At 39.2% G+C, this 15,964-nt stretch overlaps 1 protein-coding gene across 1 annotated transcript in view; it reads right to left on the minus strand.

Moving 5' to 3' along the window:
- Positions 1-3,259: 3,259 nt before the first annotated feature.
- LOC146642494 (gamma-aminobutyric acid receptor subunit gamma-3-like) overlaps positions 3,260-15,964 on the minus strand; it is a 174,224-nt gene continuing 161,519 nt past the window's right edge. The window contains exons 9-10 of the mRNA XM_085398690.1: positions 10,329-10,522; positions 3,260-4,539 (exon numbers count right to left, since the gene is read on the minus strand). Coding sequence (XP_085254816.1) covers positions 4,258-4,539; positions 10,329-10,522 — 476 coding nt within the window. The 3' untranslated portion in view covers positions 3,260-4,257. The remainder of the gene's footprint in view (positions 4,540-10,328; positions 10,523-15,964) is intronic.

The raw sequence follows: 15,964 nt of genomic DNA on the forward strand, positions 1-15,964 counted from the left end.
AACACACAACTTTTTTTCCTGACTAACCACTAAGCAACACTCTTAAAGACTTTCACACAAAAAGACATCACAGTAGCACTTGACCAAAACGTTATTTATTAATATAAGCAATGTACCACGCACTAGAAAAAAGATATCTATTTCACTCCAGAGTCAGTTTTCATAAAATATTTCCCCTTGGAGTGCTGATCCAAGAGCAGAGTGGCTTTTTAGAAAATCCTACAGCCCCGCCCCACTCCTCAGAGATCTCACTGACAATCACAACAAACTTGGTGAGCAGGGCAAAAAGGGAAGTGATTTCTTTGACACCTTTTCTGTGCCAATGACTCTCCACTTTTCACACGAGCTGGGAAATTTTAATGGGGGTGATGAGGTCTCTGGGAGAGGCTCATGAGCGACTTTATTATGCTCGCCAGTGCTGATCCTGGGTTAGTACTCTGATTGCAAAGAGGCTTTATAAACACAGGTCCCAGTCAACTGAAACACACAGGTGGTTTTTGTTAAGACGTAGAAAATAGTGATATTTGATTTTATTGAAGTATCTACATGGACTAAGACACTTATAAAGTGTAGTAGAAATATCAGAGGTGAGGAGAGTTTACTGCGGTGTTGCCCAAACTCTGGTCAATTCAGTCAGTTCTTACACAGTTAGTTACATAAATTGTTGTCTGTGAAGGTTCTCAGTCATGCAGGTCATCGTAGTCAAAGGAGCTTCTAAGGTTAAATGGTGGGAAATCCCAGATTTAAGCCCAGTGGGAGTGTCCACCCAAGAGGGTCCATGTGCCTCTTGGGGGGACACTCCCATTGGGCTTAAATCTGGGATTTTCCACCACCATTTGACTTTAGAACTGAAGAAGTTTCTCGGATGAGAGGTGAAACGACTTCAAGCTACTTAAAGAAGTCCAGACGCTTTTCTTTCCAAGCTCCTCAGACTACATAGATCCATCAACTACTAATGCTGTGTCACCATTTCTTTTGAGCTAATGTATTAACCACTTAATACTGACCTGGTTACCTGTGAGCCTTAGGGGTAGGGATAATGTCCACCCCCTTGTATGCTCTAGTTCTGAAAAATGTACCTATTTAGTGTGCTGCTACAGGAAAATGTAACTATAACCCTAACCCTAGACCATTTGATGGTAAATGGTAGTTCCAATAGGAAAAAATTCTATGGAAATTATCCCATGAGATTTAATTTGAAAGATGGTAGAGGTTAAGGGTTTAACTATCGCAAGGTCACTGGCGTTCCTTCTAGGGTTAGGGTTACAGTTCCTTTTTGTAGAAAGTTGAACTGTTTGAAAATCCAAATGATAAATCTTTTATAAGGAAAAGTGTAATGCCTCTATATATGAGACGTCATTTGAAATATAACATCTCCTAGTTTTTGAAAATGTCCATACATTTTTTTCATGGGCTAAAATCAAAATTCCAAAGCCTCGATGGGTTGCCAATGACCTGGTGGACATTAAAGAAGTTAAATAAACAGAATAAGATGTGGCCCACAACTAATTGGGTGTTCTGTTTTTTTGTCCAGCAACCTTGAGGCTATTTGATTTTTACCTAAAAACCTCTGGACAGGAAACAAATGGCTCTTGGAGGCCTCATAAATAAAATATGTGGGATCCTTAAATATAAACTCATCTAAGCTGCTCGAACTGACTGAACTGAAACCAGATTGACTCTGGCCTTGCTACTGGCCTAACATACATTCCATATATACCTGTATGAAAATAGAAACATTAATTAGATACAACTTACATAAAAGCTTTTCTCTGAACATACAAATACTAGGGAAAAAGTGTGTGTGTTGGGAAGGAGAGAGGAAAAGGGCTGATTGTTCTACAAAGCCAAACAACTGCAAAAAACACCTTACAGTAAACAAAAGCATGTCTGAAATGCCACTGGCCCAGTCCAGCGTGTGTGTCTGCACGCCTCCACATATGGCATCAATTTTAAATGTTTGAGGAGGGCATGTGGGACTCCATTTAGAGTCCATGAAAAAGAATCTTGTATCATCCATTTTTCAACACTGTCCAATGTAGCATCTGTGTGTGTGTTTTGTGTGTGTGCATTTGTGTATGTGATATCACAATATGTAGAACCTATTTTACAGTACCTGGGATCATTTCCACCTGGGCACAGGACGATGTGCCTTGAGGGCCTGGCAGGACATCAGAGATTACTTTCATTTTTCGACTGAAAATAAAAAGTAAGCAAAACTGAAGCTTTCATCAGGGCTTCAATTTAATACACTCAAGCTATACTTCTGAAACTGAATGGGCCAGGTGCAGCATTTATGCATTTCTTCAGGGTTTAAGTGGCTTGTGGCCAAATCGAAAATGTACCCGTTTAACTATTTTCATTTTGGCACAACAATTTGTCTTTACTCAGGCCTATATCATTTGTAGCTTATAATTCTTCGGGGGGGGGGTGAGAACTGTGTTCAACATTGAACTTGAACCAATCATAGTGGCCCTTGGCTAGCTTTTATATACAGTGTATATTCTCATTTCGGTATGCCAAATGTTAAACTGTATTTAACAACTGTCAACTCAGAAAAAGACAAAAAGACTAAAGTTTGTTTAATAGCTCTATGTAAAACTCGCTAACTAGTTACTGTTTAACCTAAAGAGTAAAAGTGCTAACTTATGTCTTTAGTTGCCGAAGAATTTACAAGTCCAAAAACTGTAAGTTTTACAGGTCCTGGCAGATATCCCTTTAGGCAGATCTGGATGCTTCTCCCAAGTTTCAGTGTTTGCATCAGGCTTGCTAGCTACTGGCTGCTAATTTCACATTCAGACATTAATTAGTCTCCTCAATGAACTCTTGGCAAAGAAAGTCATGCTATTCATTCTCTAAAGTAAGTGTTCCTGAAAGAAGCACAAGTAAATTGTTGGATCATAAAAAATAAGGAGGGATAATGTCATTCAGGGAAAAAGGCCAGTTAATATTTTGTTACTCTATTTCAGTTATAAATTATATACATAGAACCAATATAGACAAAAGGTAAATGCATTAAATTCATTTTGCTTTTACTAGAATAACGATACATTTGGAATTGAAACTTCTCTCTAAAATAAACCTACAAGCCCCAAAAGTCTTCTACCAGTAAACTAAATAAAGAGCTAAATAAAGACCATTATTTGAGAATATAAAGTACAATTTTGGAAATATCCAATTTTTCCTTTAAGCCTAAGTAATGCATAAATTATATTAAAAACTCAAAGTCTATTTAAGTAAGAAAAAAAAACCCTTTTTTAAACTGGTGTGTTCTTGGAAAAAAGCAGCAGTACTCCAACCCCAATCTGTTTACTGCAACATACAAAATATGCCCAGGTAGTTTTAGATCAGTCTGCAGACATTATGCAGTTTTTATATAGTTGTTGTGTGCGAATATAGCCCAGCATTCATTAAAAACTCCCAAATCTTCTTGGCATGTACTGTAAACGGCATGTTCAAACAAAATAGTCATGTTCAACAAAACAGTCACTGACTCAATAAATAAGATTTTACCATACAACCACTGCCCCTGGCTGGAACCCATATTTAACAAGTAACAGCTGATGTGACCTGCTGTGAAAGAACAACTAGTTCCAATAAGAAGAAGAACAAGAAAACAACTATTCTCAAAAAGGGAACTAATTCTAGGGTACAACTAAAACTAATGTGCTACGAAATGAATGGTGAGCGTTGGTTTTTAAACATCTCCAGTGGTGAGAACTGTGTTCTGGGTTTGTTTCATCAAAGACTAAACAGCTCAGCATGCGGCGGTGTGATGGATGAGGTAATAAAGATAATGAAGGGAACTCTGAAGCTGCTTCTCTCGGTGCCGCACCCTTTCTAAAGAAGGCACTATGGGTGCTTCGCCATCTCCACGACCAAGAGTCAGCTCTGCAACCCCTGTTCCCAAATGTCTCTGAAGTCACAGCTGTCTGTTGTTTGGTTTCTGAGAGAGTCATAAGTGGGACTCATCCATTCAAGTTAATGCTGGCGGCTTGTTATTCTACTGCTGAGCGATTTATTCACGGTGGAGTGGCACTGCTCAAAGTATCATGGCCTTTACACTGTGCACCCGAGCACACGTGTATTTTTGAATACGTCATATCACTCCAGAGGCAGCATGTCCCTCACAAGTCCCACACAGCAGATCCACCTCATTTCTTCCCCTATGTTTAGCACTGACCTCAAATCACAAGCCGTGGTGCAAAGTGCCGCGGGCTGTTTCAGCAGTGCCCACACATCACGGCTTGAGACAGACTAGAGGTAGAGGTAGCTGACCCAGTACACAATGTTAAAGAGCAAGAACGAGGTGGGGAAGAAAACCCGGGAGTAGGCATCCAGCTCACGGATGTTGACGTGGATCCGTCCTTTCCTCCAGCCGCCTTCTTTACACTCCTCATAGCAGCAGAAGAAGCTCTTGCAGTCCTTTCCATCCAGGCACTCGTGCAGACAACTGTCATCATAGTCATGCCAGAACAAGGAGTTGCCCATGGGCATCATAGGCCGAGGGGTGGGACCCATGTTGAAAGACGAGTAGGCCTAGGATAAAAACGGAGAGAGAGAATAGGTGAATTAATTAAGACTTACGTAATCTATTCCCGAAGCAATGACTGTCACATCAAAATTACAAGCCACAGCTAGGCATAGAAAGTCCAGATCGTCAATGCGGCTAGCAATCTTAGGCTTTAGTTAGTCAACAAGTGTACCTGATGTTTGGCTTCTAATCTCAGTGCTAGTCCAGGTCCAACATCAACAGCCAATTTGTGATCTAGCTAACATCATTTTTGGGGGGCGGGGTCACACAACTCCATAATTCAGAGACATTTTAGAGGTACTTGAAGACATTTTTTGACACTAATATAAAAGTAGGATGGCAGTGTCCTTGCAATAAGCAAAACTGATGGTTACCTAGTGAGTACAATTTTTCACATTCAGTGACCAACTGCAAGTAGTTGCGGCAGCCAAATTTTAATCGAAATGCAATTGCACAGGTTGCCTGGTGGGAGACAACCTGTCTCTACACAATCACAGTCAGACTAAGACTGACAGAATGGCAAAAGTTTGCATATAATTGACTACTAATGTATAAACATATACAGATTGTCAACATGCTGCAATCAGTTGGTCAGTCTGTGCTGATGAATGTTAACTGCATTAATAGACTGTGGTTAGCCCAGTCCATGGGCAAACTCTTTGCTATGTCAAAATGCAAGGTTGCCAAGCCCCTGTGTTATTTTTCTGTTAAAATTGTGTCCAGTAGCAACTATGTCACTATATGTGGAGAGATTTCTGAATGTCTTTTTCAAATCTATGAGGTTCAGGCTGGACTCTGAAGAAGTAGTAAATGTGACTTTCTGTTTAATGTTGATTTCTGAGAATACAGACAGCAACAAATTTGTGATAAACATATACTTTCTTGTAACTGCCAACTTGACCTTATTGCCATTTTATCATTGTCTTGAGGCACCAAACATACTTAGAAGACAATAGCTAACTGCAAGTATTTGCAAACCTTGTCACCCAAGATTATAAGTTCATTGCATACAGTTACAATAATTGTGGTTGGGCTGTGGGCTCCAACCACCTATAACTGTAGCATTACACATATCCTGGCTATGTTGCAAGCCTTTCTTTTTCTTTTAGGTGGTTAGTGAATGTTAGTAATTTTATGTCTTTATGCTAAAAATTGCAAAAACGAATGCTAAAATTACATTCTTCTTTCCACTTAAATACTTTAGGTTCAAAACTATTTCACATTTTGCCACGAGCCTGGGCTACTTCTTTGTAGGTCACCAACTATAGTAAAACGATGCAGATACTGACGTATATTATCATCATTAGCCTAATAAGCTAGTTGCACGACATAACAAGAAGTCTCGAGCACTGCCACTTCATAAAAAGCTCCATTGTTCAGATGATTGCTAATATTTTCAAGCAGTGCCCTTTTTGTTGTATTGCACTATATTTCATTAAAGTATTAAAGGAGAAATTGTGCCTTCAGTAAATTACCACACTCTGTATGATTTATCATTTCTCCAAAATAGAGAGATTATAAAGACACAAAGCCATGGCATATATTTATTGATGTATTTGAGTGCTTAAAAACTCCAACTTTCAGCACACAATTGATAAGCTGAATAGATTTTTGAGCGATGTGCCATTCTCATAGTTCTGCTGTTATTAGTTATAACAAAAAAAACAAAAAAACAGTACCAACAATAACATTTTGTGTAATCAATTTCTAACAGCACAAGGATTTCTGTGATGTTGAAATTAATGACAGTGTTCAATCATATTGTAAACCAAACAAGCTGATTTACAAAAGTACAAATGGCTAAGAAATATGTTTTGTTATTTTTTCTTTCACATAATGCAGCTTTAGAAAGAATTTTTGAGACCCCATTGCCAAATAAGTACCTCCTGAGAAAATTTGTTACATGACTCCCTCCCTGATGTTTATGAAATCATGCGAGGCCAACTAATTGGGTTAAAATCTTTTTTAAAAGGTTTCCCGTCCTCCACTACTCTGTTGAAGGAAGGGTGGTAGGCGAGAGAGAGGAATCGTTAGATGTGTCGTGTGGAGTAAGAGATTTGACGGAGTGGGCAGTACAAGGGAACGACACGAATGGTGGTGATTTGGGAGGGGGGGGCTTCCCCACAGACAGAGCGGGCCAGAATACAGTGAAGAGTCAGAGATGCAGAGGAGGGGACTGTATGTAACACAACTTAATTATTCAGCCTGAGCTGGCAGTCTGTTTTAGCCCTGAGACACATTCAGCAGAACTCCTCTACACTGGGAGAAAATAATGAATAGGGAGGGGATCTGGAGAGAGGGAAATGACAGCAACAGTGGCTGACTCAGTCTTAGTAGATGTGCGCCGACGCCATTAAAGCATTCGCGGCAGGTGCAGCCTTGAGAACGCCCACACAGAGTGGTAGGCTCTCATACAGGAGTGGCGGGTTGAAAAGAAATGCATTCAGCTGCACACATGTGCTAATACAGACATGTCAAACTCCTGGGTAGATATTGTGTATTTCCCATATATATATATATATATATATATATATATATATATATATGTATATATATATATATATATATATATATATATATATATATATATATATATATGTATATATGGGCACCCTATGGATCAAATCAATATCAGTTTTTGAAGGTTGGTGTGATTACAGCGAAGACAGTGAAAGAAAGTATTCAGTCGCGTTCTTTCCTCTTCAGACACCTTAACCACTTTACACCCACCGGGTCATCAGCAACCTGCTAGGATTTCGTGTTTCATGCATGAATTTGGCATTACAGTTTTGTTTTTCAAAGCTTTTCCATTCGGGTGTTCCAAATAGGCAACAACTTTGTAAAAGGGCTAGACCGTAATCTGTCATTCCTAAACAGGTAACTGGAAATGTGGTTACAATGAAAAAACAGATCTAAAAGGGAAACAAACTGATAAAAATATAGTCTGGTCACCTTTTTTCTACTTATGACAAGATGGAAACTGTGGAGATGTGCAGGAGTAGGAGTCCTAACAACAGAGTGAGGAAGAGGTGGAGAAAGGTGACAAGTAGAAGAAGAAGAAGAAGGCTGTAAGAAAATATATGGAGGGACATAATTAGGAAGGGAGAGATTCAATGATTCAGGTAAAGTAAATAGCTACTTTGACATTGAGCCACTGCAATAGCTAAACTTCAGCTTTTACTACATGCTGTAGTGCAAACCAACTATTCTAACTCAACAACGACTGTACCAACCTGATTAAAACCTGTTTTAATACCAATAATCAAACAAAATGAAATATATACATAATGTGTATGTAAGAGCGATCATGGTGGGCTGTCTGGACTTAAACTGCCAGGGCTGAATTTATTGTTGCAGTCCAGCTCTGGTCCGTAGTCTGTCTTTATTTGTTTGTGGGTTTCTGTTCTTCTCGGCATCCCTTCTTCTCTTGCTATTGTTCATATGAAGGCTGGACCTAGCCTCTTTGGCTTCAGGTACCATTTTATAGTCTTAAGCAGTGTTTCCCAACCCTGTGGAACCACGGCACATAATTCACATTAGAAAAATGACACGGCACACCACCAAAAAAAAATGTCACAAAAAGCTTATTGATATTTTTTCCCCGCGCACCAGGTATAGTGGAATTGGCTCGGTGTGTCCCCAGTATACCTTGTTGCTTTCTTCTGACCGCTACTCATGCTAGGGCCTTCATCTGGGTTGGAGTTTTCTCCAGGACCCAGATCAGATTGACTACTTTTTTCTTTTCAAATATTTAGTTATTGCTATTGCGCACTGTGTCGTTTCACAGCATGACTATTATGTCATTTCTTCTTCATCTTCGTCTGTTTTAATGGCAATTGGCTACCCAGTCCTTGTAGGAAGTGTAGTTCAACTGCCCTCTAGTGGAAGAGAATGTAATTGTTCTGCCGGTTGCTTAGACCAGCGGTCCCCAACCTTTTTTTGCGCCACGGACCGGTTTATGTCCGAAAATATTTTCACGGACCGGCCTTTAAGGTGTTGCGGATAAAAACAACAAAATAAAACCAGTGCCAGTACCATAAAAAATAAGATTTATTCATAACACAGGAAAAGACCCAGGGAAACCAAGTTAACGATAAAAAAGATGAAAAAAAAAAATCACAATAAAAAACTATAAAAACCCTAAAAACAACAAATTTCACATCCACCTCAACTCTCATGGCCCGGTACCAAACGACTCACGGACTGGTACTGGTCCGTGGTCCGGGGGTTGGGGATCGCTTGTTTAGAGTACTAATCAGGTGGAACCAGGTAATCTTCCACGGCACACATGATCATTTCTTCGGCAAATACAGTGGTTGGGAAACAGTGGTCTTAAATTTGGGATTTTGGCTGCTACCACACAAAGAGCACTGCATTCTCATACAGTAGTATATATTTTGTTACCCTGTATTTATACATGTGCAATGACAATACAGTTAAATCCTAATCCTAATCCTAGTGACAAGCAGTGTTGGTCAAGTTACTTGAAAAAAGTAATCAGTAACTAATTACTGATTACTTCCCCAAAAAAGTAATCCCGTTACTTTACTGATTACTTATTTTCAAAAGTAATTAATTACTTAGTTACTTAGTTACTTTTTAAAAACACGATTTACAACCTGAATAGGTGATAAAGCGATAGATCTTTCAGCCCAATTCTACTTTTTCAACATAATCCATCATACAAAATGTAATCAAATGGAAAAGTCTCTTTTTAAAACTTGTTTTGTTAGTTTTAATCTTTTAATTTTATGTATCAAGCAAAAATGTAATTATATGCAACATTCACTGACTTGAATAAATTAGTTTAACGTTTAAACCTATTTTCTGCACATTCCAGCACATAATTTTTTTTTGTGTGTTTACACTCACTCTTTCAAATAGATGCACGTAAAACACAGCAGAAAATAAATAAAGTCAAAGACTAGCAGTCCTGTTGCTCTATTTTCACCTGTAAAGCAGGAGTAGGGCAGGCGGAGGTTTACCCTGGTGCAGGTGTGCGCGGCGGTCAGTGGAAGAATCCGCGAGTTTCTCTGTGAATTTCCCATTACGTCGTCGCGCACTCGGAGCTTGCTTGGAAGTTTAGGGGGTTTTTTCGCTGTAAAAAGAAGTTTTCTTCCCACGCACAACGGACGCTAATGTTTTTGTCACTTTTTATGGAATCTAACTCAAAGTAAGGTCAGTACTTCCACGCTTTAAACGCTGCACGCTCACACTCTCTCCCACAATCGATATATTATCCGTTGTTGATCTGCACACAGCTGTTGCCACGAACGGCGCACTCGCTTACGTCACTGTCATGAGACATTCTCGCAAAAAATCACGGTTTTAGTAACGCAGTAACGCAGCGTTCCTACGGGAAAGTAACGGTAATCTAATTACCATTTTTGCAATAGTAATCCCTTACTTTAGTCGTTACTTGAAAAAAGTAATCAGATTACAGTAACGCGTTACCACCCATCTCTGGTGACAAGTCCATCACAATATAGCTGTCCCCTAACATACCCTGGTTTATTGTCTGTTTTACTCTAAATGGGACCATAATTTACAAAATGAACCTCAGGTTGGATTGAATAAGACTTCAAGCGAGTGATTGAGACCATAAACCTACTGAAAAACTGCTTACAGAGCTCATAAATCAAGTGAAACATAGGCCTGTTTTCTCATAGCCTTCTATATAATCACACTCCTTTTTGCAAACAATAAGTCTGGTGGTTGTTAGAAAGAATGCAAGTTTGATGCACGCGGTCCTCCTTTTTGCTACTCATTACTCATACACTCACCACAGGCTTACCATTCTCTTCTTTGGGGGAGGTCTGCGTATACTGTAGGAGTAGTAGTTGAGCATGGCGTACTCAATCATGGCAGCGAAGACAAACATGAAGCAGACGGTGACAAACAGGTCCATGGCGGTTACGTAGGACACTCTAGGAATAGAGTTTCTGGCCACTGTGCTCAGCGTGGTCATGGTCAGCACTGTGGTGATTCCTGCAAAAGTAACAGAAGCATGAGGATAGGAAGGAGAGTCACTTCACAAAGCATGCACGATGAATTGCTGGTCAGCAGTAGGATGACCCATGTGGATGTCAGTGATTATGTAACATGTGAGCAGCACTTTATTAATCGCTATTAATAATGCACATGGGGTATTCTGGGTAGATGTCCCCAGTCTTGCATCAATCCTTTCTATTAAACACCCACAGCGGGATACGTTTTGAGGGTGGTGCAGCAGAGCGGTCGTAATTATCAAATGATTCAATGTAATTTTTCTTTTTATTCTCTCTCGTTCCACTTACGATCAAAATGATGTTTCAAAAAGAGATCTGTGGGTTAAGCACTTCTATTACACAGAGGCTTATGAGGCAGATCCTGAGTTGTCTCTGGAGTGGTGCAAGTAGTGCAGCCACAACTCAACAAGCACATTCCTGTTTTTGTTATTTCTGTATATCTGCAAAGGAATGTGATTCGGGACCAATCGGATAAATAGTTGTTAAGATGGCCAAAAAAGAGTGACACACATGGAGATTCCTTGCAAATACCTTGTTTGCATGGGGAATACAGTATATTTAAGAAAACAACTACGAAAAATAAAAAGAATCCTGTTTTTTTTAGTAAAAAAAAAACAAAAAAAACAGCAAAAAGTACAGTTTATTTAAATTCTACATTTTTTTTTAAACATTTCTTTCTATCCTGTTTACCTTTTGTACCAAAATGACTCATCACTATTCTGATATTTTATTTTTATGCTTTTTTATTGGGCATATCCAATAATTCACTCATTCAGCCAAAGTTGAACTGTCCTGATGTAGTCCTGTCTCTTTATAAACAACCAAATATCAGTTTTCGGCTTCAACAGCAAACACCGAATATGCTCTCAAATACATTATCATTGATTATATCAGTGATGTGTTCACTGACAATGTTTTCCCATCAAAAACTCTGCACTTTTCACAGTTGTGTTCAGACACTGGAAACACTTTACTTCAGGTCAGGAAAAAAAACAGCTTCTCCGACCTAAACCTAAACCTGAAGTTGCATCTGAACTTAATCCAGAGCGTAAACCCAAGTCTAAAAAGCTTTGTAGTTGCATATAATCATCATTTTGATGACTGTGTTGAGGTCAGTGAAGTGAATGATTTAATTAGCCATGGTTGCTACTTCCTTTTGGACTTTTCTCTCTGACATGATCTTAGTTCGGGCCTCGTGTTCAGCCAGTGATGATGGTGATAATGGTTTTGTTCTCTTGCTTTCATTGCAGGGTCTCCTGCAGATGCAAAGTCTTCTTTGCCTCTTCTTTTGAAAGCTCATCTGCGATGTTGCTGCTTTCCTGTTTTTGCTCCTCCATGACTTTATGTAAACCAAAGCCTCATGCTTAAAAGTATGAGGTTTTGGTTCTTGGTCCAAATTCAGTGGCGTTTAATTTTTTTTTTCAAAGAAGGGTCTCATTGGTGCAGAGCTTAACTTTTAAGCTCAGTAACTTCACAGCTGGACCTCTGCTGCTCTTTCAGGTGTCGCTGTTCCTTCCCTGGATGAGCAGATCAGCCTGTCTGTGTGTGAAGTCTCAGTGGTTTAGGTTGAAGACTGCACACACAGCTCTGCAGCACTTCTTTCTTCCTGCAGGTCTTGGATAATCTTGTCTGGTTTAGCAGTTGTATGATTATTATCTGTGTTAGCTGTGTTGTTCTCTTCAGTACCCACATTTGAGGTTCTCCACTGTTTTAGACTTGGACTTATGACTGAAAGCCTCTTCCAGCTGCTCCTGGCTGCATGTAAAGCCAATCCAGCTGAGTCTTGGAGTCTGAAGTTCTGCTGTTTGCAGATACCAGTCTGGTATAACTGGTATCTGCGGATGTCCTACATTAGGTATCTGAGAGCACTGACCTCTCTTGTATCATATGGGACTCTGTCCTGATTGGGTCTCAAAGTGGGATTGGCCTGGTGATACCAAGTCCCCGTATTAAGCACAGGGTTAACTCTTATTGTCACGGCGAGTGAGAGGAGCCGTGCGGAGGAGGAAAAGGAGGATCCACACGCAGGCAGTCGTGAAGGTGTAAAAGGTGATTTATTGAACACAAAAGGAGAGGCAAACGGCAACACGGAGAACTAAACTATACTGGGAAACAACTAAAACTACAAAGCACAAACCTGAATGAGAACGAGCAGAGGAGAATGACGATGGACAGCAGGGAGAGCACACGGATGTGACATGGTAGATACACAGATGACGCAGGGTGGAATACACAGACGGACCAGCAACAACAATGACGGAAGACATGACTTAAATACACAGAGAACCACAGGGGAATTACACACAGGTGGTGGACACAGCTGGGAATAATCAACAAGACTAGACAAAGGTAAAACTGAACACACTCACATGAGACGCAGACCTTCACAATAAAACAGGAAACAAAACACACTTTACTAAGACACAGACTAGACAGAGACAGACTTGAAATGACATATAAAACTAAACCCACATCTTAAACCCAGATAAACAGAAACATGGAACTCTAATAATAGACAAACATTACCATAACACGACAAGAGAACAAGAACACAATCCCTGATGCAAACTTAAATCAAAACACAATAAACTCAAAATACTGGGTCCAACAGACCCAGAACCGTGACACTTATGACCCCTGCATTTTCCTCCATATGCGTTTGCACTTTGGCTATTGTAGCATCTCTGTATATTATGTTTTTTGGAAGAATTCCATTTTTCTTTTAAAACAAAAGACCAACTAAAAATAAAGTCTTTTATTTTGAAGTATATGCTAAATTAGCGATATGAGGGCCAACTCTGTCAGATAACAGCAGTAAACACTATATAAAAACAGCTCATTAAATATTTAAAATTTAAGGTTTATTAAAACAATAACAACCTTCTTCTGGAAATGTAATTATTCATTTATTTTTGGCCAATTTGTTAATGCAGTTAAAATAGAAAAATCTGTCCCCCCACAACCTTACCTACTTTGGGAATTTGAACCCATATCTAGGGAGACTAAGATTAGCCCTTTTTCTGTATACATCAATGCTAACACAATAAGGCACAAGGGGACATAGGCTATGACTAACATGGTGTAGTTGCTTCATATTTTTATGACTGGACAATTTGAAAACTCACTTTTATCCATCCATCCATCTTCTGCTTACTGTATCTGCTAGTGTATCTAGAGGCAGGGCACACCCTGGACAGGTCGCCAGCCTGTCACATGTGTCATGGTCCTGGGTCGTGCGACCCAGTGTTTTGTGTTTAGTCTATTTTGATGTTTATTGTTTGTTTAGGTTCATTAAGTTATTCCAGCTCATTTGTAATTATATTACCCTTGTATTAAGCCTCCCTTGCCCTTCATGTGTTTATGTATGTGTGTCTTGTGTTGTCAAGTTCATGCTGTCACTTCTGTCATCTTCCCCTGTACTCCGTCTACCTGCTTCGTGCGTCTACCTGTCAAAAGTCATGTTTGCATGGTTATGTTTAGTTCATGTCATGTCTAATCTTCATGTTTCCTGTTTTACTTTGAAAGTCTGTATTCAATGTCAGTGTATTTAGTTTCACCTCTCCTGTCCTGTCGTTAGGTTCATGTGTGTCAGCTGTGCTCCCATGTGTGGCCACTTCCCTTGATCATCCCTCATGTGTATTTAGTCTCTGTGTTTCATGTAGTCTGTGTCGCGTCGTCTGTGTTCCCACCCTCCGTGTTTCCATGCCCAGTCTTTTGTATTCCAAGCCATAGCCTTACCATAGTTATGTTTCTGTTTAGTTACATCTCTTGTGCTGCCCTCATTCTTGTTTGTTTCTTTTGTGTTCATCAGCCACAATAAAAGGCTCGCTTTTGTTTAAAGTTCACTCCCGTATCCTCACTTGTGTCTGCACCTGAGTCCTCCTCACACTCTCCACACGGTCTGCCACTGCGGACCGTGACAACATGGCTGTAAATGTTGTGTAAATGTTAAAAATAATAGCTGCTCTTCGTTTCCAAATTCCTCAAATTAACAAGAAACTACTAGAGATGGGGAAAGTAGTGGGACCTGAACATTCACAAAGAGAAGTTTTGGAAATATGGAATAAGATTTTTAAAAAGCTTTCTTTGATTTTGTTGTGATAAATATACGATAGGTTTTAGGCCATACAACCTTGGGGGTTCTATAAAGTGTTAACTATTGACTGGTAAAAAAATTTTTTATAAACCTGTCAAAAGCAGGCATTTTTTTCAACAGTCTGTTATACTGTTTTTCCCCTGAAATTCAAATTCGTTTTTGAGCTATTGACCCACTCAACCACAAAATATAAAAATAGCTGCCACTTTCAGTTATATAACAGCAGCAGTGGCAGAGAACATAATGCTGCTGTTGAGTGAAAACATCGGCATAGTTGTGCAATGCTGAGCATAATGAGTGCCTGTCTTTGTGTAGCCTGACCAGAGCGTGCTAATCTTTGCTAGCACAGGTCCACAGTGGCACCACGTGTCTCATGCAGGTCTGAAATGTAAACTGTAATTCTACAAATTCTAATAATAATATACTGTTGTGTGGTCACTACAGCCATAACACATTAATAATGCCTGAGATCAGATTACCAGAGATCAGAGAACTGACAGACACTCTCTGTTATGTAAAGACATCAAAGACACACCTGCGCAGATATACAGCAACATGGATAATGAATCATAAATGGACATAAATAATTAGGCTCTCTTCTATATTATATAAAAACATGGTTACAACCGGGATATTACTTAACAGCCACAGTGTCTGTCAAATAAATAAATAGGTTACTGAACAAAAATGACTATTCACAAGATACTTATGCGTTAATAATTAAGTAGTAGCAAAACGTGATGGCATTGATCTCAATCAATATTACTGCTGCAATGTTGACATCAGTCAGTGTCTAAGGAAATAAGACCTATGAGTCAAAATAATTATGAAGAAGTCAAAATTTAAACACAAAGTCTGTATGGTTAAATAAAAAAGTTAATTTGGAGAAAACAAAGTAGTGAAAAAACCTCAGTCTTTAGATTGGGGACATTTTAGACTCTGGTTTCTGGATTTAATCAAATGTAGTAATACAAAAACTATGACCTCCTTTTTCTAAACCAAATTAAAACAGACAATAGTTAATAACATGCTACTTTAAAATTCAATTAGGAGATAAAGATTTCCTCTTTAAATTTTAACATGCCATCTACTACTTTAGCCTTCTATCATGTCACATGTCTAGTTAACTGTGTCTAACAATTAATTTTTCTTTAGAAGAAATTGGACTCTGTGATTATGTAATAGCGAAATGTTAAAGCGGCATTCTCCACTGCGATTTATTCCTGACTGTTATAGTGAGAGGCCGCGTCATGCTGACAGTTAACATCCTGACTGATGTACAGGATGTGGTCATTAGTCGGCCTCTGGAGAGGCAGAGCTCTCATC

The sequence above is a fragment of the Rhamphochromis longiceps genome, linkage group LG23 (genome assembly GCF_057381845.1).
Source record: "Rhamphochromis longiceps isolate RC_006_pf linkage group LG23, R_longiceps_female_GT1.1, whole genome shotgun sequence".
NCBI classification, from domain to species: Eukaryota; Metazoa; Chordata; class Actinopteri; order Cichliformes; family Cichlidae; genus Rhamphochromis; species Rhamphochromis longiceps.